Source organism: Stegostoma tigrinum, chromosome 34 (genome assembly GCF_030684315.1).
Source record: "Stegostoma tigrinum isolate sSteTig4 chromosome 34, sSteTig4.hap1, whole genome shotgun sequence".
Classification (NCBI taxonomy): domain Eukaryota; kingdom Metazoa; phylum Chordata; class Chondrichthyes; order Orectolobiformes; family Stegostomatidae; genus Stegostoma; species Stegostoma tigrinum.
Window position 1 is genome coordinate 13,549,090 of NC_081387.1, and position 26,262 is coordinate 13,575,351.

General features: G+C 56.0%; 1 protein-coding gene across 3 annotated transcripts in view; it reads right to left on the bottom strand.

Annotated features, from left to right (window-relative positions):
* gabbr1b (gamma-aminobutyric acid (GABA) B receptor, 1b) overlaps positions 1–26,262 on the bottom strand; it is a 458,524-nt gene that overhangs the window by 110,090 nt on the left and 322,172 nt on the right. For all 3 annotated transcript variants that reach the window (XM_048520001.2, XM_048520003.2, XM_048520002.2), the window contains exons 11-14: positions 23,502–23,693; positions 9,697–9,945; positions 4,185–4,248; positions 2,881–2,958 (exon numbers count right to left, since the gene is read on the bottom strand). In XM_048520001.2, coding sequence (XP_048375958.1) covers positions 2,881–2,958; positions 4,185–4,248; positions 9,697–9,945; positions 23,502–23,693 — 583 coding nt within the window. The remainder of the gene's footprint in view (positions 1–2,880; positions 2,959–4,184; positions 4,249–9,696; positions 9,946–23,501; positions 23,694–26,262) is intronic.

A 26,262-nucleotide genomic window follows, 5' to 3' on the forward strand; every position in this document is an offset into this window, starting at 1 on the left:
CCTCAGTACTGCCCCTCCGACAGTGCAGCACTCCCTCAGTACTGACCCTCTGACAGTGCGGCACTCCCTCAGTACTGACCCTCTGACAGTGCGGCACTCCCTCAGTACTGACCCTCTGACAGTGCGGCACTCCCTCAGTACTGACCCTCTGACAGTGCGGCACTCCCTCAGTACTGACCCTCTGACAGTGCGGCACTCCCTCAGTACTGACCCTCTGACAGTGCGGCGCTCCCTCAGTACTGACCCTCTGACAGTGCAGCACTCCCTCAGTATTAACCCTCTGACAGTGCGGCACTCCCTCAGTACTGACCCACTGACAGTGCGGCACTCCCTCAGTACTGACCCTCTGACAGTGCGGCACTCCCTCAGTACTGACCCACTGACAGTGCGGCACTCCCTCAGTACTGACCCACTGACAGTGCGGCACTCCCTCAGTACTGACCCTCTGACAGTGCGGCGCTCCCTCAGTACTGACCCTCTGACAGTGCAGCACTCCCTCAGTACTGACCCTCTGACAGTGCGACACTCCCTCAGTACTGACCCTCTGACAGTGCGGCACTCCCTCAGCACTGACCCTGTGACAGTGCGGCACTCCCTCAGTACTGACCCTCTGACAGTGCGGCACTCCCTCAGTACTGACCCTCTGACAGTGCGGCACTCCCTCAGTACTGACCCTCCGACAGTGCGGCACTCCCTCAGTACTGACCCTCTGACAGTGCGGCACTCCCTCAGTACTGACCCTCTGACAGTGCGGCACTCCCTCAGTACTGACCCTCCGACAGTGCGGCACTCCCTCAGTACTGACCCTCTGACAGTGCGGCGCTCCCTCAGTACTGACCCTCCGACAGTGCGGCACTCCCTCAGTACTGACCCTCTGACAGTGCGGCACTCCCTCAGTACTGACCCTCCGACAGTGCGGCACTCCCTCAGTACTGACCCTCTGACAGTGCGGCACTCCCTCAGTACTGACCCTCCGACAGTGCGGCACTCCCTCAGTACTGACCCTCTGACAGTGTGGCACTCCCTCGGTACTGACCCTCCGACAGTGCGGCACTCCCTCAGTACTGACTCTCTGACAGTGCGGCACTCCCTCAGTACTGACCCTCCGACAGTGCGGCACTCCCTCAGTACTGACCCTCTGACAGTGCAGCACTCCCTCAGTACTGACCCTCTGACAGTGCGGTGCTCCCTCAGTACTGACCCTCTCACAGTGCGGCACTCCCTCAGCACTGACCCTCTGACAGTGCGGCACTCCCTCAGTACTGACCCTCCGACAGTGCGGCACTCCCTCAGTACTGACCCTCTGACAGTGCGGCACTCCCTCAGTACTGACCCTCCGACAGTGCGGCACTCCCTCAGTACTGACCCTCCGACAGTGCAGCACTCCCTCAGTACTGACCCTCTGACAGTGCGGCACTCCCTCAGTACTGACCCTCCGACAGTGCAGCACTCCCTCAGTACTGACCCTCTGACAGTGCGGCGCTCCCTCAGTACTGACCCTCCGACAGTGCGGCGCTCCCTCAGTACTGACCCTCTGACAGTGCGGCACTCCCTCAGTACTGACCCTCCGACAGTGCGGCACTCCCTCAGTACTGACCCTCTGACAGTGCGGCACTCCCTCAGTACTGACCCTCTGACAGTGCGGCGCTCCCTCAGTACTGACCCTCTGACAGTGCAGCACTCCCTCAGTACTCACCCTCTGACAGTGCAGCACTCCCTCAGTACTCACCCTCCGACAGTGCGGCGCTCCCTCAGTACTGACCCTCTGACAGTGCGGCACTCCCTCAGTACTGACCCTCCGACAGTGCGGCACTCCCTCAGTACTGACCCTCTGACAGTGTGGCACTCCCTCAGTACTGACTCTCTGACAGTGCGGCACTCCCTCAGTACTGACCCTCCGACAGTGCAGCACTCCCTCAGTACTCACCCTCCGACAGTGCGGCGCTCCCTCAGTACTGACCCTCTGACAGTGCGGCACTCCCTCAGTACTGACCCTCTGACAGTGTGACACTCCCTCAGTACTGACCCTCTGACAGTGCGGCACTCCCTCAGTACTGACCCTCTGACAGTGCGGCACTCCCTCAGTACTGACCCTCTGACAGTGCGGCACTCCCTCAGTACTGACCCTGTGACAGTGCGGCGCTCCCTCAGTACTGACCCTTTGACAATGCGGCACTCCCTCAGTACTGACCCTTTGACAGTGCGGCACTCCCTCAGTACTCACCCTCCGACAGTGCTGCGCTCCCTCAGTACTGACCCTCTGACAGTGTGGCACTCCCTCAGTACTGACTCTCTGACAGTGCGGCACTCCCTCAGTACTGACCCTCCGACAGTGCAGCACTCCCTCAGTACTCACCCTCCGACAGTGCGGCGCTCCCTCAGTACTGACCCTCTGACAGTGCGGCACTCCCTCAGTACTGACCCTTTGACAGTACGGCACTCCCTCAGTACTGACCCTCTGACAGTGCAGCACTCCCTCAGTACTGACCCTCTGACAGTGCGGCACTCCCTCAGTACTGACCCTTTGACAATGCGGCACTCCCTCAGTACTGACCCTGTGACAGTACGGCACTCCCTCAGTACTGACCCTGTGACAGTACGGCACTCCCTCAGTACTGACCCTTTGACAATGCGGCACTCCTTCAGTATGGCAGGATTGCTCAGTCATAGATCTTGTGTCCAGGTCCTTGACGTTGGGCTTAAACCAATGAAATTCTGACAGAGGTACCCACTGATGCACAGCTAATGGAATTCATCTTCCATCACTGAGGAAGTAACTTACAATGAATAACACAGTCGTGTTGGTGTAACTGTGTGTGGCACACATGCGAAGATTGAGTTTTAGGTTGTGAATGTGAGCAACTGAACAGAGTGACTCACCAAACCAGCGGTCAGTGCCAAAGAAGGACATGTTGTCGTTTGTGCTGTCATAGTAACCAATCTTCACATATTTAGCATCTGCGGGGAAAGAGCAAGTTCTTTGGTTACCTAGCAATTAAAGATAAGGTGGGCCAACTGTCTCATTTGCCTCACCTCAACAATATGAACAAAAGGAATCCACAACTCGCTCATTCACAGGCAGACACTCGCAGCCTGCTCCCACTGAAAGGATTCATTCCTGTTCACACTTTCCAAACGGGAGGAATGTACAGAATGGGGGCAAACTCAGAACATATAATGCAATCTGATGATAGGAAATTCAGGCAATGAGCTGGGAGTAATTCCCTAATAAAATGCCTTTCAGTGAAAATGCATTGTGACTTGAAGTCACACACAAACATGTAGCAAAAAAATGTAGCAAAAACAAAGATTATTCATTCTGGAAAAAAGCTGTGGGTGGGTAGGGGATCTGAGTCCCTGAGGTTGTGGAAGTAAGAACATTATAACTGCTGGCACTCATTCCTGGTTGGATTTTCTGTCCTCGGGAATTCAGTCCGATATGTGATCTGTGGGCGTGCACGCACACTCAACTCACTCACACGCACACACACACACACACACACACACACACACACACACACACACACACTCACACTCTCATACTAACGCACTCACTCACTCACACACACACACACACACACACACACACACACACACACTCGCACTCACTCACAAACACGTATACACACACACACACACACACACACGTATATACTCACATACACACACATATATACTCACATACACACACGTATGCACTCACTCGCACAGATGTACACACTCATGTACACACTCATATACACACACACTCACACCCACTCTCACACACACACCCACACACACCCTCACTCACGCACTCGCTCACACGTATACATTCACATACACACACATGCACATGTACTCACTCACACACGCACACACATACATACTCATTCACTTACACACATGTGTACACACACACATGCGTGCGCATTTATGCTCACGCACACACGTACACACTCATGCACATGCACATACACACACACACACACGCGCGCGTATACACTCATGCACACACTCATACACACACACATACTCACTCACACATGCACACACGTACACACTCATTCACTTCCACACACGTGTACAGACACACAGACACACGCGCATACACACACACACACACACACACACACACACACACACACACACACACACACACACACACAGACACAAAGTGAGCTGTAATACTAGGATAACTACACCTTGCAGTTGCTCAACCATTGTCCAGGCCATCCGAGATCCACTGGCATCGAACACCACGTGTCCCTAGAGGAGAGAAGGAATGCATCAGTATGTGTCAAATTGGAAAATACTTGGATATGCAGTAAAAGTCATCGGCATCGCGGCCAGGGGGTTTGGGGGTGGGCAGTGTGGGAGTGGAAATATTAAACTGATGATAATTTCAGACTGTCAAAACAGAAGTCATGAGTGCTGACACACACACACACACACACACACACACACACACAAACTCTCTCCTGGTTCTCGTCATATCTAGCAGAAAGGGAGATGGGTGTGGTTGTTATCAATAGGAATGAAACAAAGGAAGGTGTATTTATCAACAATGTGAGTGTACATTCTAAGAACAGAGTGTGTATGGCTGGCAGAAGTCCCGAATAAATGCTTTTGGGCGTGAGACAAACACGTGAGCACAATGAGACTGAGCTGTGGTATCTGTCAGACAGTTATTCAGATGGTAAACATGCCCTCTTATGAGCCGGTTAATTAAAAAGGCAAATGGAATTTTGGCCTTTATTGCTCGGGGGCTGTTGCAGTGTAGAAGCAGGAAGTGTTGTTTACAATGATAAGGCCGAACCTGGAGTAATATCTAAAGGTTTGATCCTATTATTTCAAAGGGAATATACTGGTATCAGAGGCTGTTTGAAAGAGATTCACGAGGCTGATTCCTGGGCGGGGTTAATGTATCAAGAACAGCTAAACACATTTGGCCTTCATTTGCAGAATGAGGAGTGATCAGATTGAAGCTTATAAGATTCTGAGGGAGCTTGGCAGGACTCATGTAGAGAAGATTATCTGCATTACTGGGGGAGTCTCGAATCTGGAGGCACACTGACAGAATAAACGGACACGCACATAAAATTGAGATGGAAAGGAATTGCTTATCCTAAGAGATGTGGAGGCTAAATCACTGTTAGTCTTGAAAGAGGGAGTAGACAGAATTTTGCAATATCAGAGTGTTGTGCGCTATGACAGTTTGGGATGAAAGACCACTGTGACAAATCAGTCAAGAGCTTATGGCATGGTGGCTACAAGAGCAGGTCAGAGGCTTGGGATTCTGCAGTAAATAATCACCTCCCAACTTCCTAAAACTTGCCCACTGTCTCCAAAGCACAAGTCAGGAGTGTGATGGACTAGCCTGGATAGATGCAGCTCCAACAACATTCCAACAACCATACCAACCAAAACACACATACCCAACCTCTCTCTCTCTCTCTCTCACACACACACACACACACACACACACACACACACGCGCACACGCACACGCACACACACACACACACACCCAATTCTCTCACAGATACAATGTGCACATACATATACAAACATGCATATACACACACACACACACACACACACACACACAGACAAAGCCACACAAACGTGCGCACGTGTGCACACATACATGCACAAACACACATACACACATGCATACATGTTTACACACACTCACGCACAAACATAAACACACACACGCGCAGACACACTCACATGCACAAACATACACACAAATATATGTGCGCGCACACCCACCAAACATAGGCAAATGGAATTAGTTTAGTTTGGTAAATGAGGTCGGCATGGACAGGTAGGACCAAAGGCTCTGTTTTCGCGCTGTACAACTCTATGACAAGAAGCTGTGATCATAGATGCCTCTGTAGCCCCGTGAAAACTGCAACAAGCACATGCACTTGTCTCAATGCAGACAGACCCATACCCTACATTGACAGGTTTCTGAACACAGTGAAGAAGAAAGATGTTCCTGGTGCGCAGATCCTGACAAGTAGGGCCTGGACAGCAGGCAAGAAAGACACAAATCAAAAACAGCTAAACTTGAGAGCTCACGCTGACAGGGAGGTGCAGATAAAAAGCCAGGAGATCACAGCGTTTGTGTTAAACCATTGGCTCGCCTGAGATGGTGAGCATGGTTTTGGACCCTCACTGTAGGAGGGATAGGCAGCCTGAGGAACAAACATGGTGTGGGGGTGCTGCTGGGCTTGAGGTCTCAGAGGGAACCTGTAAAGAGTGGGTAACTTTGTCCACGTTCAGACTGAGAGGGAATTTGTTCAAAATGGTGAAGGCTGTCAGCTGTGGCTCAACAGGAAGATCAGAAAGTGATGGTTTCTAACTGGGGATTTAGCAGATCATCCAAGCTGATCCAGCACTAGTGAACATCTTTCAGAAATAATCTTAAACCCTGGTCCCCCCTTCCCTCTCAGGTCAACGTGAAACATCACGCAGCACCATTTCTAAGAAGAGCAGTGGAATTTCTCCTGGTCAACCAGCATTGTTTAAAGACAGGGCATGTGGCAATTAACCTTCCGGCTATAATGCTTTTGCTTCCACACACCAGGGATTTGACCACACTGTACAGTAACACACGTGTGTGCAAAAGTGTTCAAGCAACTCATTTTATTTACGGATGGTAACTCGTAGAGTCACACTCAGACACACAAAAATAGATAAACACATATGCACACTGATGCACAGAGGCAAATACGTACTCAGCAGAAGCAAAATGATGCACACCGACAAATAAATCCACAGACAGGCAGACAGAGAGACATGTTCAAACACACACACAGAACCACAAACACAGATAAGCACAGGCAGACACAAATAGTTAGACACAGGCATATTCAGACAGGCACAGAGGGACAGACATCCATAGAGGGAAGCACATGACAGGATACATTGACCTGTTCCCACAAACATACAAGCAAACACGCACAGATACCCATACATACATCACACAAGCAAACCCACAAATGGAGACTGAGAGACAGACAGACAGAGAGACAGACATACACAGGCAGAGAGAGAGACATACACAGACAGAGGGAGAGAGAGAGAGAGAGAGAGAGAGACAGATGCAGACAGAGAGAGAGACACTTCCAGGCAGAGAGAGAGACATACAGGCAGAGAGAAAGAGAGAGAGAGGCATACACAGGCAGAGAGAGAGAGAGAGAGGCATACACAGGCAGAGAGAGAGAGAGACAGAGAGAGAGAGAGAGAAAGAAAATGTGAGGCTGGATGAGCACAGCAGGCCAAGCAGCATCTCAGGAGCACAAAAGCTGGCGTTTCAGGCCTAGACCCTTCATCAGAGAGGGGGATGGGGTGAGGGTTCTGGAATAAATAGGGAGAGAGGGGGAGGCAGACTGAAGATGGAGAGAAAAGAGGATAGGTGGAGAGGAGAGTATAGGTGGGGAGATAGGGAGGGGATAGGTCAATCCAGGGAAGACGGACAGGTCAAGGAGGTGGGATGAGGTTAGTAGGTAGATGGGGGTGCGGCTTGGGGTGGGAGGAAGGGATGGGTGAGAGGAAGAACCGGTTAGGGAGGCGGAGACAGGTTGGACTGGTTTTGGGATGCAGTGGGTGGAGGGGAAGAGCTGGGCTGGTTGTGTGGTGCAGTGGGGGGAGGGGACGAACTGGGCTGGTTTAGGGATGCAGTGGGGGAAGGGGAGATTTTGAAACTGGTGAAGTCCACATTGATACCATTGGGCTGCAGGGTTCCCAGGCGGAATATGAGTTGCTGTTCCTGCAACCTTCGGGTGGCATCATTGTGGCACTGCAGGAGGCCCATGATGGACATGTCATCTAAAGAATGGGAGGGGGAGTTGAAATGGTTTGTGACTGGGAGGTGCAGTTGTTTGTTGCGAACTGAGCGGAGGTGTTCTGCAAAGCGGTCTCCAAGCCTCCGCTTGGTTTCCCCAATGTAGAGGAAGCCGCACCGGGTACAGTGGATGCAGTATACCACATTGGCAGATGTGCAGGTGAACCTCTTGCTTAATGTGGAATGTCATCTTGGGGCCTGGGATAGGGGTGAGGGAGGAGGTGTGGGGGCAAGTGTAGCATTTCCTGCGGTTGCAGGGGAAGGTGCCGGGTGTGGTGCGGTTGGAGGGCAGTGTGGAGCGAACAAGGGAGTCATGGAGAGAGTGGTCTCTCCGGAAAGCAGACAGGGGTGGGGATGGAAGAATGTCTTGGGTGGTGGGGTCGGATTGTAGATGGCGGAAGTGTCGGAGGATGATGCGTTGTATCCGGAGGTTGGTGGGGTGGTGTGTGAGAACGAGGGGGATCCTCTTTGGGCGGTTGTGGCGGGGGCGGGGTGTGAGGGACGTGTTGCGGGAAATGCGGGAGACGCGGTCGAGGGCGTTCTCGATCACTGTGGGGGGAAAGTTGCGGTCCTTGAAGAACTTGGACATCTGGGATGTGCGGGAGTGGAATGTCTTGTCGTGGGAGCAGATGCGGCGGAGGCGGAGGAATTGGGATTAGGGGATGGAATTTTTGCAGGAGGGTGGGTGGGAGGAGGTGTATTCTACGTAGCTGTGGGAGTCGGTGGGCTTGAAATGGACATCAGTTACAAGCTGGTTGCCTGAGATGGAGACTGAGAGGTCCAGGAAGGTGAGGGATGTGCTGGAGATGGCCCAGGTGAACTGAAGGTTGGGGTGGAAGGTGTTGGTGAAGTGGATGAACTGTTCGAGCTCCTCTGGGGAGCAAGAGGCGGCGCCGATACAGTCATCAATGTACCGGAGGAAGAGGTGGGGTTTGGGGCCTGTGTAGGTGTGGAAGAGGGACTGTTCCACGTAACCTATAAAGAGGCAGGCATAGCTGGGGCCCATGCGGGTGCCCATGGCCACCCCCTTAGTCTGTAGGAAGTGGGAGGAGTCAAAAGAGAAGTTGTTGAGGGTGAGGACGAGTTCGGCTAGGCGGATGAGGGTGTCGGTGGAGAACAGCGGAGGCTTGGAGACCGCTTTGCAGAACACCTCCGCTCAGTTCGCAACAAACTACTGCACCTCCCAGTCGCAAACCATTTCCACTCCCCCTCCCATTCTTTAGATGACATGTCCATCATGGGCCTCCTGCAGTGCCACAATGATGCCACCCGAAGGTTGCAGGAACAGCAACTCATATTCCGCCTGCTGTGTTCATCCAGCCTCACACTTTATTATCTTGGATTCTCCAGCATCTGCAGTTCCCATTATCTCTGAGAGAGAGAGACATCCAGGCAGAGAGAGAGACATACAGGCACAGAGAGATAGACAAACATCCAGGCAGGGAGAGAGAGAGAGAGACATCCAGGCAGAGAGAGAGAGAGAGAGACATACACAGGCAGAGAGGAGAGGGAGAAATACACAAGCAGAGAGAGAGGGAGAGATACGGGCAGAGAGAGAGAGAGAGAGAGAGACACACACACACACATACAGGCAGAGAGAGAGACACATACAGGCAGAGGGAGAGGGAGAGAGCAAGACATACAGGCAGAGAGACAGACACACATACACAGGCAGAGAGAGAGAGGTAGACATACACAGGTAGAGAGAGAGAGAGACATACACAGGCAGAGAGAGAGAGAGAGAGAGAGACATACACAGGTAGAGAGAGAGAGACATACAAGCAGACGGAGAGAGAGAGAGAGAGAGAGAGAGAGAGAGAGAGGCATACGGGCAGAGAGGTGTTCACACAGCCACGTACCGAGACTCCATCAAAAGAGGAGGAATTCATAGCTTTGTAAAGCTCGTCTGTGATGGCTCTGTTCTGACTGTGATAGTTGAACTGATCCAAACGCATCTGTTTCTTCTCCAGCTCCTGAGCTGTTTTGTTTAGGGCCAGGGCCAGCGCCCAGATAGCATCATATGCCAAGGGAGCCTCCTGGTAGCCCCCAGTCTCCTCCGGTGATTTCTCGATTACAGTCTGCAATTTCTCCAAGAATTCCTGGGAAGTCTGAGCAGTAACAGGTACACAGGTTACACAACACAGCGTCTGACCCACCACCATCACCAAGTTCTTGACTGTAGATTTCTCATCCTTATCCGTAAATACCGTGGCCTCACCACACCCAGTCTCTGAAATCTCCCACAGCCCCTGAGTCCTCCTCTATGTCTGGCCTTTCCCTTATCCCGAGTTTACTCTCCCCACCACTGACAGTCCTGCCTTCAGCTGTACACATCTCTGAAATTCCCTCCAGAAGCCTCTCTGCCTTTCTTTTTTGCTCTCGCCTTTTAGGAGGCTCCTAAGAAATTTTGAACACCTATCCCAAAACAATAGCCAGCTCTTTGTCCCAGGGTGGAGGGGTCCAAATCTGGAGGGTGACAGAAGGAAGATTTAATAGGGACCCAAGGGACATCTTTTTTCATGCGTAGAGGGTGGTGCGTGTATGGAATGAGCTGCCAGACGAAGTGGTGGAGGCTGGTACAGTTACAACATTTAAAAGGCATCTGGATGGGCACATGAATAGGAAGGGTTTAGAGGGATATGGTGGCAAATGGGATGAGACTAATTCAGGGTATCTGGTCGGCATGGACAAGTTGGACTGAAGGACTTCTGTGCTGTACGTCTCTAAGGCTCTGGCATCTTTACATGGCCCACGTCGAGCGCCTTGAGATATTTTATTATGTTAAAGGTCAGTTCTGAAATAGAGTCACCGGACATCATTAACTCTGCTTTCTCTCTCCACAGTTGGGCCTGCTGGGTTTCTGCAGGAATTTGTGTTTTTGTTTAAAAACAGGCTGTAGCTGCTGGCTAACAGTGGGAAGGTGCTGGTGTAAGTGGCAGCCTTACTAGTAATCTAGAGGTTCAGGCTAATGCTCTGGGCATATGTGTTCAAATCCTAGCAAGGCAGTGTTTAAAACATAGTTACTAGAGTAAATCTGGCCTCAGTAAAGGGGGCACTCAAAATATTATCGATTGTTGTAAAACCCCATCTGATTCACAGGGAATCTGCCACCATTACCTGGCCTGATCTAGGTTTGACTCCTGGCCCACCAACTCCCAGTCGCTGCTTCCCTCCAATCCATCTACTTTCACTTCCCTCCACCTTCGTAACATGACTGAACCCTGTTTGATAACATTTAGCACAACAGCGGCAATAATCTTACTGTCACGCCACGCAAAACGCTCCATCCACCTCAAAGGGAGGTAATGATGTTCACATCAGAACGTCGCATTGCCATGCTCAAATCTACAAACTACACTCCCCGAGACTCTTTGAACATTAACACCCAAATGCTTGGTGACCCAATAATCAAGGGCACTTGGTGACTGGGACCATCATGTACCTCCCAAGCACACACATTCCCGCCTCAGATAGATATGGCTCTTAGATGTCACAGGTTCCAGTTTCTGCTCTGTCCCTGCCCCTCCTCCCAGCACCAGCACTGTCCCTCCTCCACCATCAACGCTGTCCCTCCCAGCACCAGCACTGTCCCTCCTCCACCATCAACGCTGTCCCTCCCAGCTCCAGCACTGTCCCTCCTACACCATCAACGCTGTCCCTCCCAGCACCAGCACTGTCCCTCCTACACCATCGCCACTGTCCCTCCCAGCACCAGCACTGTCCCTCCTCCACCATCAACGCTGTCCCTCCCAGCACCAGCACTGTCCCTCCTACACCATCACCGCTGTCCCTCCCAGCACCAGCACTGTCCCTCCTACACCATCACCGCTGTCCCTCCCAGCACCAGCACTGTCCCTCCTACACCATCACCGCTGTCCCTCCCAGCACCAGCACTGTCCCTCCTACACCATCACCGCTGTCCCTCCCAGCACCAGCACTGTCCCTCCTACACCATCACCGCTGTCCCTCCCAGCACCAGCACTGTCCCTCCTACACCATCGCCACTGTCCCTCCCAGCACCAGCACTGTCCCTCCTACACCATCACCGCTGTCCCTCCCAGCACCAGCACTGTCCCTCCTACACCATCGCCACTGTCCCTCCCAGCACCAGCACTGTCCCTCCTACACCATCACCGCTGTCCCTCCCAGCACCAGCACTGTCCCTCCTACACCATCACCGCTGTCCCTCCCAGCACCAGCACTGTCCCTCCTACACCATCACCGCTGTCCCTCCCAGCACCAGCACTGTCCCTCCTACACCATCGCCACTGTCCCTCCCAGCACCAGCACTGTCCCTCCTACACCATCAACGCTGTCCCTCCCAGCACCAGCACTGTCCCTCCTACACCATCAACGCTGTCCCTCCCAGCACCAGCACTGTCCCTCCTACACCATCACCGCTGTCCCTCCCAGCACCAGCACTGTCCCTCCTACACCATCACCGCTGTCCCTCCCAGCACCAGCACTGTCCCTACAACACCATCACCGCTGTCCCTCCCAGCACCAGCACTGTCCCTCCTACACCATCACCGCTGTCCCTCCCAGCACCAGCACTGTCCCTCCTCCACCATCACCGCTGTCCCTCCCAGCACCAGCACTGTCCCTCCTACACCATCACCGCTGTCCCTCCCAGCACCAGCACTGTCCCTCCTACACCATCACCGCTGTCCCTCCCAGCACCAGCACTGTCCCTACAACACCATCAACGCTGTCCCTCCCAGCACCAGCACTGTCCCTCCTACACCATCGCCACTGTCCCTCCCAGCACCAGCACTGTCCCTCCTACACCATCAACGCTGTCCCTCCCAGCACCAGCACTGTCCCTCCTACACCATCGCCACTGTCCCTCCCAGCACCAGCACTGTCCCTCCTACACCATCACCGCTGTCCCTCCCAGCACCAGCACTGTCCCTACAACACCATCACCGCTGTCCCTCCCAGCACCAGCACTGTCCCTACAACACCATCACCGCTGTCCCTCCCAGCACCAGCACTGTCCCTCCTACACCATCACCGCTGTCCCTCCCAGCACCAGCACTGTCCCTCCTACACCATCACCGCTGTCCCTCCCAGCACCAGCACTGTCCCTCCTACACCATCAACGCTGTCCCTCCCAGCACCAGCACTGTCCCTCCTACACCATCGCCACTGTCCCTCCCAGCACCAGCACTGTCCCTCCTACACCATCACCGCTGTCCCTCCCAGCACCAGCACTGTCCCTCCTACACCATCAACGCTGTCCCTCCCAGCACCAGCACTGTCCCTCCTACACCATCGCCACTGTCCCTCCCAGCACCAGCACTGTCCCTCCTACACCATCACCGCTGTCCCTCCCAGCACCAGCACTGTCCCTCCTACACCATCAACGCTGTCCCTCCCAGCACCAGCACTGTCCCTCCTACACCATCGCCACTGTCCCTCCCAGCACCAGCACTGTCCCTCCTACACCATCACCGCTGTCCCTCCCAGCACCAGCACTGTCCCTCCTCCACCATCAACGCTGTCCCTCCCAGCACCAGCACTGTCCCTCCTACACCATCACCGCTGTCCCTCCCAGCACCAGCACTGTCCCTACAACACCATCACCGCTGTCCCTCCCAGCACCAGCACTGTCCCTACAACACCATCACCGCTGTCCCTCCCAGCACCAGCACTGTCCCTCCTACACCATCACCGCTGTCCCTCCCAGCACCAGCACTGTCCCTCCTACACCATCACCGCTGTCCCTCCCAGCACCAGCACTGTCCCTCCTACACCATCACCGCTGTCCCTCCCAGCACCAGCACTGTCCCTCCTACACCATCGCCACTGTCCCTCCCAGCACCAGCACTGTCCCTCCTACACCATCAACGCTGTCCCTCCCAGCACCAGCACTGTCCCTCCTACACCATCAACGCTGTCCCTCCCAGCACCAGCACTGTCCCTCCTACACCATCACCGCTGTCCCTCCCAGCACCAGCACTGTCCCTCCTACACCATCACCGCTGTCCCTCCCAGCACCAGCACTGTCCCTACAACACCATCACCGCTGTCCCTCCCAGCACCAGCACTGTCCCTCCTACACCATCACCGCTGTCCCTCCCAGCACCAGCACTGTCCCTCCTCCACCATCACCGCTGTCCCTCCCAGCACCAGCACTGTCCCTCCTACACCATCACCGCTGTCCCTCCCAGCACCAGCACTGTCCCTCCTACACCATCACCGCTGTCCCTCCCAGCACCAGCACTGTCCCTACAACACCATCAACGCTGTCCCTCCCAGCACCAGCACTGTCCCTCCTACACCATCGCCACTGTCCCTCCCAGCACCAGCACTGTCCCTCCTACACCATCAACGCTGTCCCTCCCAGCACCAGCACTGTCCCTCCTACACCATCGCCACTGTCCCTCCCAGCACCAGCACTGTCCCTCCTACACCATCACCGCTGTCCCTCCCAGCACCAGCACTGTCCCTACAACACCATCACCGCTGTCCCTCCCAGCACCAGCACTGTCCCTACAACACCATCACCGCTGTCCCTCCCAGCACCAGCACTGTCCCTCCTACACCATCACCGCTGTCCCTCCCAGCACCAGCACTGTCCCTCCTACACCATCACCGCTGTCCCTCCCAGCACCAGCACTGTCCCTCCTACACCATCAACGCTGTCCCTCCCAGCACCAGCACTGTCCCTCCTACACCATCGCCACTGTCCCTCCCAGCACCAGCACTGTCCCTCCTACACCATCACCGCTGTCCCTCCCAGCACCAGCACTGTCCCTCCTACACCATCAACGCTGTCCCTCCCAGCACCAGCACTGTCCCTCCTACACCATCGCCACTGTCCCTCCCAGCACCAGCACTGTCCCTCCTACACCATCACCGCTGTCCCTCCCAGCACCAGCACTGTCCCTCCTACACCATCAACGCTGTCCCTCCCAGCACCAGCACTGTCCCTCCTACACCATCGCCACTGTCCCTCCCAGCACCAGCACTGTCCCTCCTACACCATCACCGCTGTCCCTCCCAGCACCAGCACTGTCCCTCCTCCACCATCAACGCTGTCCCTCCCAGCACCAGCACTGTCCCTCCTACACCATCACCGCTGTCCCTCCCAGCACCAGCACTGTCCCTCCTACACCATCGCCACTGTCCCTCCCAGCACCAGCACTGTCCCTCCTCCACCATCAACGCTGTCCCTCCCAGCACCAGCACTGTCCCTCCTACACCATCACCGCTGTCCCTCCCAGCACCAGCACTGTCCCTCCTCCACCATCACCGCTGTCCCTCCCAGCACCAGCACTGTCCCTCCTACACCATCACCGCTGTCCCTCCCAGCACCAGCACTGTCCCTCCTACACCATCAACGCTGTCCCTCCCAGCACCAGCACTGTCCCTCCTACACCATCGCCACTGTCCCTCCCAGCACCAGCACTGTCCCTCCTCCACCATCAACGCTGTCCCTCCCAGCACCAGCACTGTCCCTCCTACACCATCACCGCTGTCCCTCCCAGCACCAGCACTGTCCCTCCTCCACCATCACCGCTGTCCCTCCCAGCACCAGCACTGTCCCTCCTACACCATCACCGCTGTCCCTCCCAGCACCAGCACTGTCCCTCCTACACCATCAACGCTGTCCCTCCCAGCACCAGCACTGTCCCTACAACACCATCACCGCTGTCCCTCCCAGCACCAGCACTGTCCCTCCTACACCATCACCGCTGTCCCTCCCAGCACCAGCACTGTCCCTCCTACACCATCACCGCTGTCCCTCCCAGCACCAGCACTGTCCCTACAACACCATCACCGCTGTCCCTCCCAGCACCAGCACTGTCCCTCCTACACCATCAACGCTGTCCCTCCCAGCACCAGCACTGTCCCTCCTACACCATCGCCACTGTCCCTCCCAGCACCAGCACTGTCCCTCCTCCACCATCAACGCTGTCCCTCCCAGCACCAGCACTGTCCCTCCTACACCATCACCGCTGTCCCTCCCAGCACCAGCACTGTCCCTCCTCCACCATCACCGCTGTCCCTCCCAGCACCAGCACTGTCCCTCCTACACCATCACCGCTGTCCCTCCCAGCACCAGCACTGTCCCTCCTACACCATCACCGCTGTCCCTCCCAGCACCAGCACTGTCCCTCCTACACCATCACCGCTGTCCCTCCCAGCACCAGCACTGTCCCTACAACACTGTCATCCCTTCTTGCACCATGATCACCGCTCCCCCCACCCCATCCCATCATCACCGCTCCCCCCACCCCATCCCATCATCACCGCTCCCCCCACCCCATCCCATCATCACCGCTCCCCCCACCCCATCCCATCATCACCGCTCCCCCCACCCCATCCCATGATCACCGCTCCCCCCACCCCATCCCATCATCACCGCTCCCCCCACCCCATCCCATCATCACCGCTCCCCCCACCCCATCCCATCATCACCGCTCCCCCCACCCCATCCCATCATCACCGCTCCCCCCACCCCATCCCATCATCACCGCTCCCCCTCCGCAACACCAACGTCACCACCCCCCGGTCCTCACATACCACCCCACCAACCTCCGCATCCAACGTACAATCCTCCACCACTTCTTCCATTTACAATCCGACCCCACCACCAAAGATATATTTCCCTCCCCGCCGCTATCAGCCTTCTGTAGAGACCGCTCCCTCTGCGACTCCCTCATCCGCTCCACACTCCCCACTCGCTCCACTACATCCGGCACCTTTCCCTGCAACCGCAGGAAGTGCTACACCTGCCCCCACACCTCCCCCCGTCACCTCCATCCAAGGCCCAAAGCAAACCTTTTATATCAGACCTGTACATCCTCCGCTCTGGGCTCCTTTACATCTGTGAGACCAAGTGCAGGCTTGGTGACTGATTTCTGGAGGCGTCTGTGCTCTGTACACTATAATCAACATCACCCTCCGGTTGCCAACCATTTTAACTCCCCCTCCCACTCCCTGGCGACATGTCCATCCTGGGCCACCTCCAGTGTCACAGTGACACCGCCCGCAAATTGGAGGAGCAACACCTCATATTCGGCCTTGGGAGCCTACAGCCTGACGGTCTAAACATGGAATCACCAGTTTCAAAATCTCCCCACCCTCAGTCTCACCCCACGTCTCCTCACCACCTCCTTGACCTGACCATCTTATTGCCCACCTATCCGCCCCTCCCTTCCCACTGACCAATCCCCACTACCCCCTGGTTATATCCACCTATCACCATCCGACCTAACTTCCCCCAGTCCCAGCCTTGCTCCCTCTATTTATTCCCCTTCCCCTTCCCCCAGTCCTGATGAAGAGTGTGAACCCAAAACATTGAATTCCTGCTCCTCTGATGCTGCCTGACCTGCTGTGTTCACCCAGCTCCTGGCGGCGTTGACTCTCACTCCGAGGCTGCAGCTCCTTGCAGCGTTGACTCTCACTCCCAGGCTGCAGCTCCTTGCGGCGTTGACTCTCACTCCGAGGCTGCAGCTCCTTGCGGCGTTGACTCTCACTCCGAGGCTGCAGCTCCTTGCGGCGTTGACTCTCACTCCCAGGCTGCAGCTCCTTGCGGTGTTGACTCTCACTCCGAGGCTGCAGCTCCTTGCAGCGTTGACTCTCACTCCGAGGCTGCAGCTCCTTGCGGCGTTGACTCTCACTCCGAGGCTGCAGCTCCTTGCGGTGTTGACTCTCACTCCGAGGCTGCAGCTCCTGGCGGCGTTGACTCTCACTCCCAGTCTGCAGCTCCTTGCGGCGTTGACTCTCACTCCGAGGCTGCAGCTCCTTGCGGTGTTGACTCTCACTCCGAGGCTGCAGCTCCTTGCAGCGTTGACTCTCACTCCGAGGCTGCAGCTCCTTGCGGCGTTGACTCTCACTCCGAGGCTGCAGCTCCTTGCCGCGTTGACTCTCACTCCGAGGCTGCAGCTCCTGGCGGCGTTGACTCTCACTCCTAGGCTGCAGCTCCTTGCGGCGTTGACTGTCACTCCGAGGCTGCAGCTCCTTGCGGCGTTGACTCTCACTCCGAGGCTGCAGCTCCTTGCGGCGTTGACTCTCACTCCGAGGCTGCAGCTCCTTGCGGCGTTGACTGTCACTCCGAGGCTGCAGCTCCTTGCGGTGTTGACTCTCACTCCGAGGCTGCAGCTCCTTGCCGCGTTGACTCTCACTCCGAGGCTGCAGCTCCTTGCGGCGTTGACTCTCACTCCGAGGCTGCAGCTCCTTGCGGCGTTGACTCTCACTCCGAGGCTGCAGCTCCTTGCGGCGTTGACTCTCACTCCGAGGCTGCAGCTCCTTGCGGCGGTGACTCTCACTCCCAGGCTGCAGCTCCTTGCGGCGTTGACTCTCACTCCTAAGCTGCAGCTCCTGGCGGCGTTGACTCTCACTCCGAGGCTGCAGCTCCTTGCGGCGTTGACTCTCACTCCGAGGCTGCAGCTCCTTGCGGCGTTGACTCTCACTCCGAGGCTGCAGCTCCTTGCGGCGTTGACTCTCACTCCGAGGCTGCAGCTCCTTGCGGTGTTGACTCTCACTCCGAGGCTGCAGCTCCTTGCGGCGTTGACTCTCACTCCGAGGCTGCAGCTCCTTGCCGCGTTGACTCTCACTCCGAGGCTGCAGCTCCTTGCCGCGTTGACTCTCACTCCGAGGCTGCAGCTCCTTGCGGTGTTGACTCTCACTCCGAGGCTGCAGCTCCTTGCGGCGTTGACTCTCACTCCCAGGTTGCAGCTCCTTGCGGCGTTGACTCTCACTCCGAGGCTGCAGCTCCTTGTGGCATTGACTCTCACTCCGAGGCTGCAGCTCCTTGCCGCGTTGACTCTCACTCCGAGGCTGCAGCTCCTGGCGGCGTTGACTCTCACTCCTAGGCTGCAGCTCCTTGCGGCGTTGACTCTCACTCCCAGGTTGCAGCTCCTTGCGGCGTTGACTCTCACTCCGAGGCTGCAGCTCCTTGCGGCGTTGACTCTCACTCCGAGGCTGCAGCTCCTTGCGGCATTGACTCTCACTCCGAGGCTGCAGCTCCTTGCGGCGTTGACTCTCACTCCCAGGTTGCAGCTCCTTGCGGCGTTGACTCTCACTCCGAGGCTGCAGCTCCTTGCGGCGTTGACTCTCACTCCGAGGCTGCAGCTCCTTGCGGTGTTGACTCTCACTCCGAGGCTGCAGCTCCTTGCGGCGTTGACTCTCACTCCGAGGCTGCAGCTCCTTGCGGCGTTGACTCTCACTCCCAGGTTGCAGCTCCTTGCGGCGTTGACTCTCACTCCGAGGCTGCAGCTCCTTGCGGCGTTGACTCTCACTCCGAGGCTGCAGCTCCTTGCGGCATTGACTCTCACTCCGAGGCTGCAGCTCCTTGCGGCGTTGACTCTCACTCCCAGGTTGCAGCTCCTTGCGGCGTTGACTCTCACTCCGAGGCTGCAGCTCCTTGCGGCGTTGACTCTCACTCCCAGTCTGCAGCTCCTTGCGGCGTTGACTCTCACTCCGAGGCTGCAGCTCCTTGCGGCATTGACTCTCACTCCGAGGCTGCAGCTCCTTGCGGCGTTGACTCTCACTCCCAGGTTGCAGCTCCTTGCGGCGTTGACTCTCACTCCGAGGCTGCAGCTCCTTGCGGCGTTGACTCTCACTCCGAGGCTGCAGCTCCTTGCGGTGTTGACTCTCACTCCGAGGCTGCAGCTCCTTGCGGCGTTGACTCTCACTCCCAGGTTGCAGCTCCTTGCGGCGTTGACTCTCACTCCGAGGCTGCAGCTCCTTGCGGCGTTGACTCTCACTCCGAGGCTGCAGCTCCTTGCGGCATTGACTCTCACTCCGAGGCTGCAGCTCCTTGCGGCGTTGACTCTCACTCCCAGGTTGCAGCTCCTTGCGGCGTTGACTCTCACTCCGAGGCTGCAGCTCCTTGCGGCGTTGACTCTCACTCCCAGTCTGCAGCTCCTTGCGGCGTTGACTCTCACTCCGAGGCTGCAGCTCCTTGCGGTGTTGACTCTCACTCCGAGGCTGCAGCTCCTTGCAGCGTTGACTCTCACTCCGAGGCTGCAGCTCCTTGCGGCGTTGACTCTCACTCCGAGGCTGCAGCTCCTTGCCGCGTTGACTCTCACTCCGAGGCTGCAGCTCCTGGCGGCGTTGACTCTCACTCCTAGGCTGCAGCTCCTTGCGGCGTTGACTGTCACTCCGAGGCTGCAGCTCCTTGCGGCGTTGACTCTCACTCCGAGGCTGCAGCTCCTTGCGGCGTTGACTCTCACTCCGAGGCTGCAGCTCCTTGCGGCGTTGACTGTCACTCCGAGGCTGCAGCTCCTTGCGGTGTTGACTCTCACTCCGAGGCTGCAGCTCCTTGCCGCGTTGACTCTCACTCCGAGGCTGCAGCTCCTTGCGGCGTTGACTCTCACTCCGAGGCTGCAGCTCCTTGCGGCGTTGACTCTCACTCCGAGGCTGCAGCTCCTTGCGGCGGTGACTCTCACTCCCAGGCTGCAGCTCCTTGCGGCGTTGACTCTCACTCCTAAGCTGCAGCTCCTGGCGGCGTTGACTCTCACTCCGAGGCTGCAGCTCCTTGCGGCGTTGACTCTCACTCCGAGGCTGCAGCTCCTTGCGGCGTTGACTCTCACTCCGAGGCTGCAGCTCCTTGCGGCGTTGACTCTCACTCCGAGGCTGCAGCTCCTTGCGGTGTTGACTCTCACTCCGAGGCTGCAGCTCCTTGCGGTGTTGACTCTCACTCCGAGGCTGCAGCTCCTTGCCGCGTTGACTCTCACTCCGAGGCTGCAGCTCCTTGCCGCGTTGACTCTCACTCCGAGGCTGCAGCTCCTTGCGGTGTTGACTCTCACTCCGAGGCTGCAGCTCCTTGCGGCGTTGACTCTCACTCCCAGGTTGCAGCTCCTTGCGGCGTTGACTCTCACTCCGAGGCTGCAGCTCCTTGCGGCATTGACTCTCACTCCGAGGCTGCAGCTCCTTGCCGCGTTGACTCTCACTCCGAGGCTGCAGCTCCTGGCGGCGTTGACTCTCACTCCTAGGCTGCAGCTCCTTGCGGCGTTGACTCTCACTCCCAGGTTGCAGCTCCTTGCGGCGTTGACTCTCACTCCGAGGCTGCAGCTCCTTGCGGCGTTGACTCTCACTCCGAGGCTGCAGCTCCTTGCGGCATTGACTCTCACTCCGAGGCTGCAGCTCCTTGCGGCGTTGACTCTCACTCCCAGGTTGCAGCTCCTTGCGGCGTTGACTCTCACTCCGAGGCTGCAGCTCCTTGCGGCGTTGACTCTCACTCCGAGGCTGCAGCTCCTTGCGGTGTTGACTCTCACTCCGAGGCTGCAGCTCCTTGCGGCGTTGACTCTCACTCCGAGGCTGCAGCTCCTTGCGGCGTTGACTCTCACTCCCAGGTTGCAGCTCCTTGCGGCGTTGACTCTCACTCCTAGGCTGCAGCTCCTTGCGGCGTTGACTCTCACTCCGAGGCTGCAGATCCTTGCGGTGTTGACTCTCACTCCGAGGCTGCAGCTCCTTGCGGCGTTGACTCTCACTCCGAGGCTGCAGCTCCTTGCAGCGTTGACTCTCACTCCGAGGCTGCAGCTCCTTGCGGCGTTGACTCTCACTCCGAGGCTGCAGCTCCTTGCGGCGTTGACTCTCACTCCGAGGTTGCAGCTCCTTGCGGCGTTGACTCTCACTCCGAGGCTGCAGCTGCTTGCGGCGTTGACTCTCACTCCGAGGCTGCAGCTCCTTGCGGCGTTGACTCTCACTCCGAGGCTGCAGCTCCTTGCGGCGTTGACTCTCACTCCTAGGCTGCAGCTCCTTGCGGCGTTGACTCTCACTCCTAGGCTGCAGCTCCTTGCGGCGGTGACTCTCACTCCGAGGCTGCAGCTCCTTGCGGCGTTGACTCTCACTCCGAGGCTGCAGCTCCTTGCGGCGTTGACTCTCACTCCGCGGCTGCAGCTCCTTGCGGCGTTGACTCTCACTCCCAGGCTGCAGCTCCTTGCGGCGTTGACTCTCACTCCTAGGCTGCAGCTCCTTGCGGCGTTGACTCTCACTCCGAGGCTGCAGCTCCTGGCGGCGTTGACTCTCTCTCCTAGGCTGCAGCTCCTGGCGGCGTTGACTCTCACTCCGAGGCTGCAGCTCCTTGCGGCGTTGACTCTCACTCCGAGGCTGCAGCTCCTTGCGGCGTTGACTGTCACTCCGAGGCTGCAGCTCCTTGCGGCGTTGACTCTCACTCCCAGGCTGCAGCTCCTTGCGGCGTTGACTCTCACTCCGAGGCTGCAGCTCCTTGCAGCGTTGACTCTCACTCCGAGGCTGCAGCTCCTTGCGGCGTTGACTCTCACTCCGAGGCTGCAGCTCCTTGCGGCGTTGACTCTCACTCCGAGGCTGCAGCTCCTTGCGGCGTTGACTCTCACTTCCAGGCTGCAGCTCCTTGCGGCGTTGACTCTCACTCCGAGGCTGCAGCTCCTTGCAGCGTTGACTCTCACTCCGAGGCTGCAGCTCCTTGCGGCGTTGACTCTCACTCCGAGGCTGCAGCTCCTTGCGGCGTTGACTCTCACTCCGAGGCTGCAGCTCCTTGCGGCGTTGACTCTCACTCCCAGGCTGCAGCTCCTTGCGCCGTTGACTCTCACTCCGAGGCTGCAGCTCCTTGCAGCGTTGACTCTCACTCCGAGGCTGCAGCTCCTTGCGGCGTTGACTCTCACTCCGAGGCTGCAGCTCCTTGCAGCGTTGACTCTCACTCCGAGGCTGCAGCTCCTGGCGGCGTTGACTCTCACTCCGAGGCTGCAGCTCCTTGCAGCGTTGACTCTCACTCCGAGGCTGCAGCTCCTTGCGGCGTTGACTCTCACTCCTAAGCTGCAGCTCCTTGCGGCGTTGACTCTCACTCCTAAGCTGCAGCTCCTTGCGGCGTTGACTCTCCCTCCGAGGCTGCAGCTCCTTGCGGCGTTGACTCTCACTCCTAAGCTGCAGCTCCTTGCGGCGTTGACTCTCACTCCGAGGCTGCAGCTCCTTGCGGCGTTGACTCTCACTCCTAAGCTGCAGCTCCTTGCGGCATTGACTCTCACTCCTAAGCTGCAGCTTCTTGCGGCATTGACTCTCACTCCGAGGCTGCAGCTCCTTGCGGCGTTGACTCTCACTCCGAGGCTGCAGCTGTTCAAAAGCTTTGCTCAGCAACGTAGAGTCAGACAGCACAGAAACAGACCCTTTGGTCCAACCTGTCCACGCCGACCAGATGCCCTAAATTAATCCAGTCCCATTTGCCAGCATTTGGCCCGTACCCCTCCAAACCCTTCCTATTCATGTACCCATCCAGATGGCTTTTAACTATTGCAATTGTACCAGCCTCCACCACCTCCTCTGGCAGCTCGTTCTGTAAGTGTCCCACCCTGTGAGTGAAAAAGTTGCCCCTCATGTCCTTTTTAACACTTTCCCTTCTCACCTTAAACCTACGGCTTCTATTCCTGGGACATCCCCACCCTGGGGAAAAGACACTGGCTATTCATGCTATTCACGCCCCACGTGACTTTACAAACCTCTAATGTGGCCATCTCCAAGGCTCCACTGCACCGGGGAAAAAAACCCCATCCTATTCAGCCTCTTCCCTAAACCTCAAACCCTCCAGTCCTGGCAACATCCTGGTAAATCTTTTCCAGACACCCTCAAGTTTAACAACAGCCTAACTCTTCCCCCAGGTGGAAGATGTCACCCTCAGAATGCCTTAAAACTACAGAACTATCCCGCCCCTCGCCAGCCTTCAAGATCCCCTCACCATTTTGGAGATCCCCCTGCTGTTGGTGGGGTTAACCATGAGGATCTCTGTGGTGAGGTGTCCCTCCACAGCCTCAGTCATTTGCTGCATCGTGCAGTTGATGTTGTTGTCTTGGGTCTTGAACCAGTTGTCAGCATACCAGCCGATCAGGAACCAGACGTATTTCTTACCGTACAGCTTCTCTTTGTACACCTGCAGCAGAAGGACAGATTGCAGTGAGCTGGAAGAGCTGTTAGTATGGTGTGTCAAAAAGCAGGATGTACGGGGTGGGGGGGCTGCTGCCGTGTAACAGCGTCACAGCGAGCAGTGCATCCAATGTCAGGCGGAATTATACTGCGTTACTGCGAGGCATTTCCAATGTTACAGCAAAGACAGAACATCAAGGGGTTACAATGCAGTCTGTGTAATATTGAAGTTTTACAGCGAACAGTGTTTGGCGCCTTACACTGAGAGGTGTGTTAATGTCAGACTGTCACAGGCAGGAGGTGTTAGGTGACACTGTCACAGTGAGGGGCAGGTTTCATCAGAAGGTCACAGCAAGAGGTGTGATATATCAGGGTATTACAATGCGGGGTGGGATGTATCAGTGTGACAGTGTGGGGTGGGATATGTCAGTGTGAGAGTGAGGGGTGGGATATATCAGTGTGACAGTGTGGGGTGGGATATATCAGTGTGAGAGTGAGGGGTGGGATATATCAGTGTGACAGTGTGGGGTGGGATGTATCAGTGTGACAGTGTGGGGTGGGATATGTCAGTGTGAGAGTGAGGGGTGGGATATATCAGTGTGACAGTGTGGGGTGGGATATATCAGTGTGACAGTGTGGGGTGGGATATGTCAGTGTGACAGTGTGGGGTGGGATGTATCAGTGTGACAGTGTGGGGTGGGATATGTCAGTGTGAGAGTGAGGGGTGGGATATATCAGTGTGACAGTGTGGGGTGGGATATATCAGTGTGAGAGTGAGGGGTGGGATATATCAGTGTGACAGTGTGGGGTGGGATATGTCAGTGTGACAGTGTGGGGTGGGATATATCAGTGTGACAGTGTGGGGTGGGATATATCAGTGTGACAGTGAGGGGTGGGATATATCAGTGTGACAGTGAGGGATGGGATATATCAGTGTGACAGTGTGGGGTGGGATATATGAATGTGAGAGTGAGGGGTGGGATATATCAGTGTGACAGTGAGGGGTGGGATATATGAATGTGAGAGTGAGGGGTGGGATATATCAGTGTGACAGTGAGGGGTGGGATATATCAGTGTGACAGTGAGGGGTGGGATATGTCAGTGTGACAGTGAGGGGTGGGATATATGAATGTGAGAGTGAGGGGTGGGATATATCAGTGTGACAGTGAGGGGTGGGATATATCAGTGTGACAGTGAGGGGTGGGATATATCAGTGTGACAGTGAGGGGTGGGATATATCAGTGTGACAATGAGGGGTGGGATATATCAGTGTGACAGTGAGGGGTGGGATATGTCAGTGTGACAGTGAGGGGTGGGATATATCAGTGTGACAGTGAGGGGTGGGATATATCAATGTGAGAGTGAGGGGTGAGATATATCAGTGTGACAGTGAGGGGTGGGATATATCAGTGTGACAGTGAGGGGTGGGTTGTATCAGTGTGACGGTGAGGGGTGGGATATATCAGTGTGACAGTGAGGGGTGGGATATATCAGTGTGACAGTGAGGGGTGGGAATTATCAATGTGAGAGTGAGGGGTGGGATATATCAGTGTGATAGTGAGGGGTGGGATATATCAATGTGACAGTGAGGGGTGGGATATATCAGTGTGATAGTGAGGGATGGGATGTATGAGTGTGACAGTGAGGGGTGGGATATATCAGTGTGACAGTGATGGGTGGGATATATCAGTGTGACAGTGATGGGTGGGATATATCAGTGTGACGGTGAGGGGTGGGTTGTATCAGTGTGAGAGTGAGGGGTAGGATATATCAGTGTGACGGTGAGGGGTGGGTTGTATCAGTGTGAGAGTGAGGGGTGGGTTGTATCAGTGTGACAGTGAGGGGTGGGTTGTATCTGTGTGATGGTGAGGGGTGGGTTGTATCAGTGTGACAGTGAGGGGTGGGATATATCAGTGTGACAGTGAGTGGTGGGATATATCAGTGTGACAGTCAGTGGTGGGATATATCAGTGTGACAGTCAGTGGTGGGATATATCAGTGTGACAGTGAGTGGTGGGATATATCAGTGTGACAGTCAGTGGTGGGATATATCAGTGTGACAGTGAGGGGTGGGATATATCAGTATGAGAGTGAGGGGTGGGATATATCAGTGTGACGGTGAGGGGTGGGATATATCAGTGTGACAGTGAGGGGTGGGATATATCAGTGTGACAGTGTGGGGTGGGATATATCAGTGTGACAGTGAGGGGTGGGATATGTCAGTGTGACAGTGAGGGGTGGGATATATGAATGTGAGAGTGAGGGGTGGGATATATCAGTGTGACGGTGAGGGGTGGGATATATCAGAGTATTACAGCAAGTGTAGCATATTAAAGTGTGCTGAGAGGCATGTTATATCGGTGTGGTATAGAGTGAAGCATACGTATTAGATGGTTTAATTGCAGTCTACATTGGGTTAGCACTGAAATAAAAACTAAACATGTATTTTTATTAAACACGTGGACCTATATCTGTTAGAACTTTCTTCCGATGCGTGTCACCAACAATTATACAGAAGTGTAGTGAAATTTATAACTGGATAATGCACAGCGGTCATTACACACACAGCAACAACAT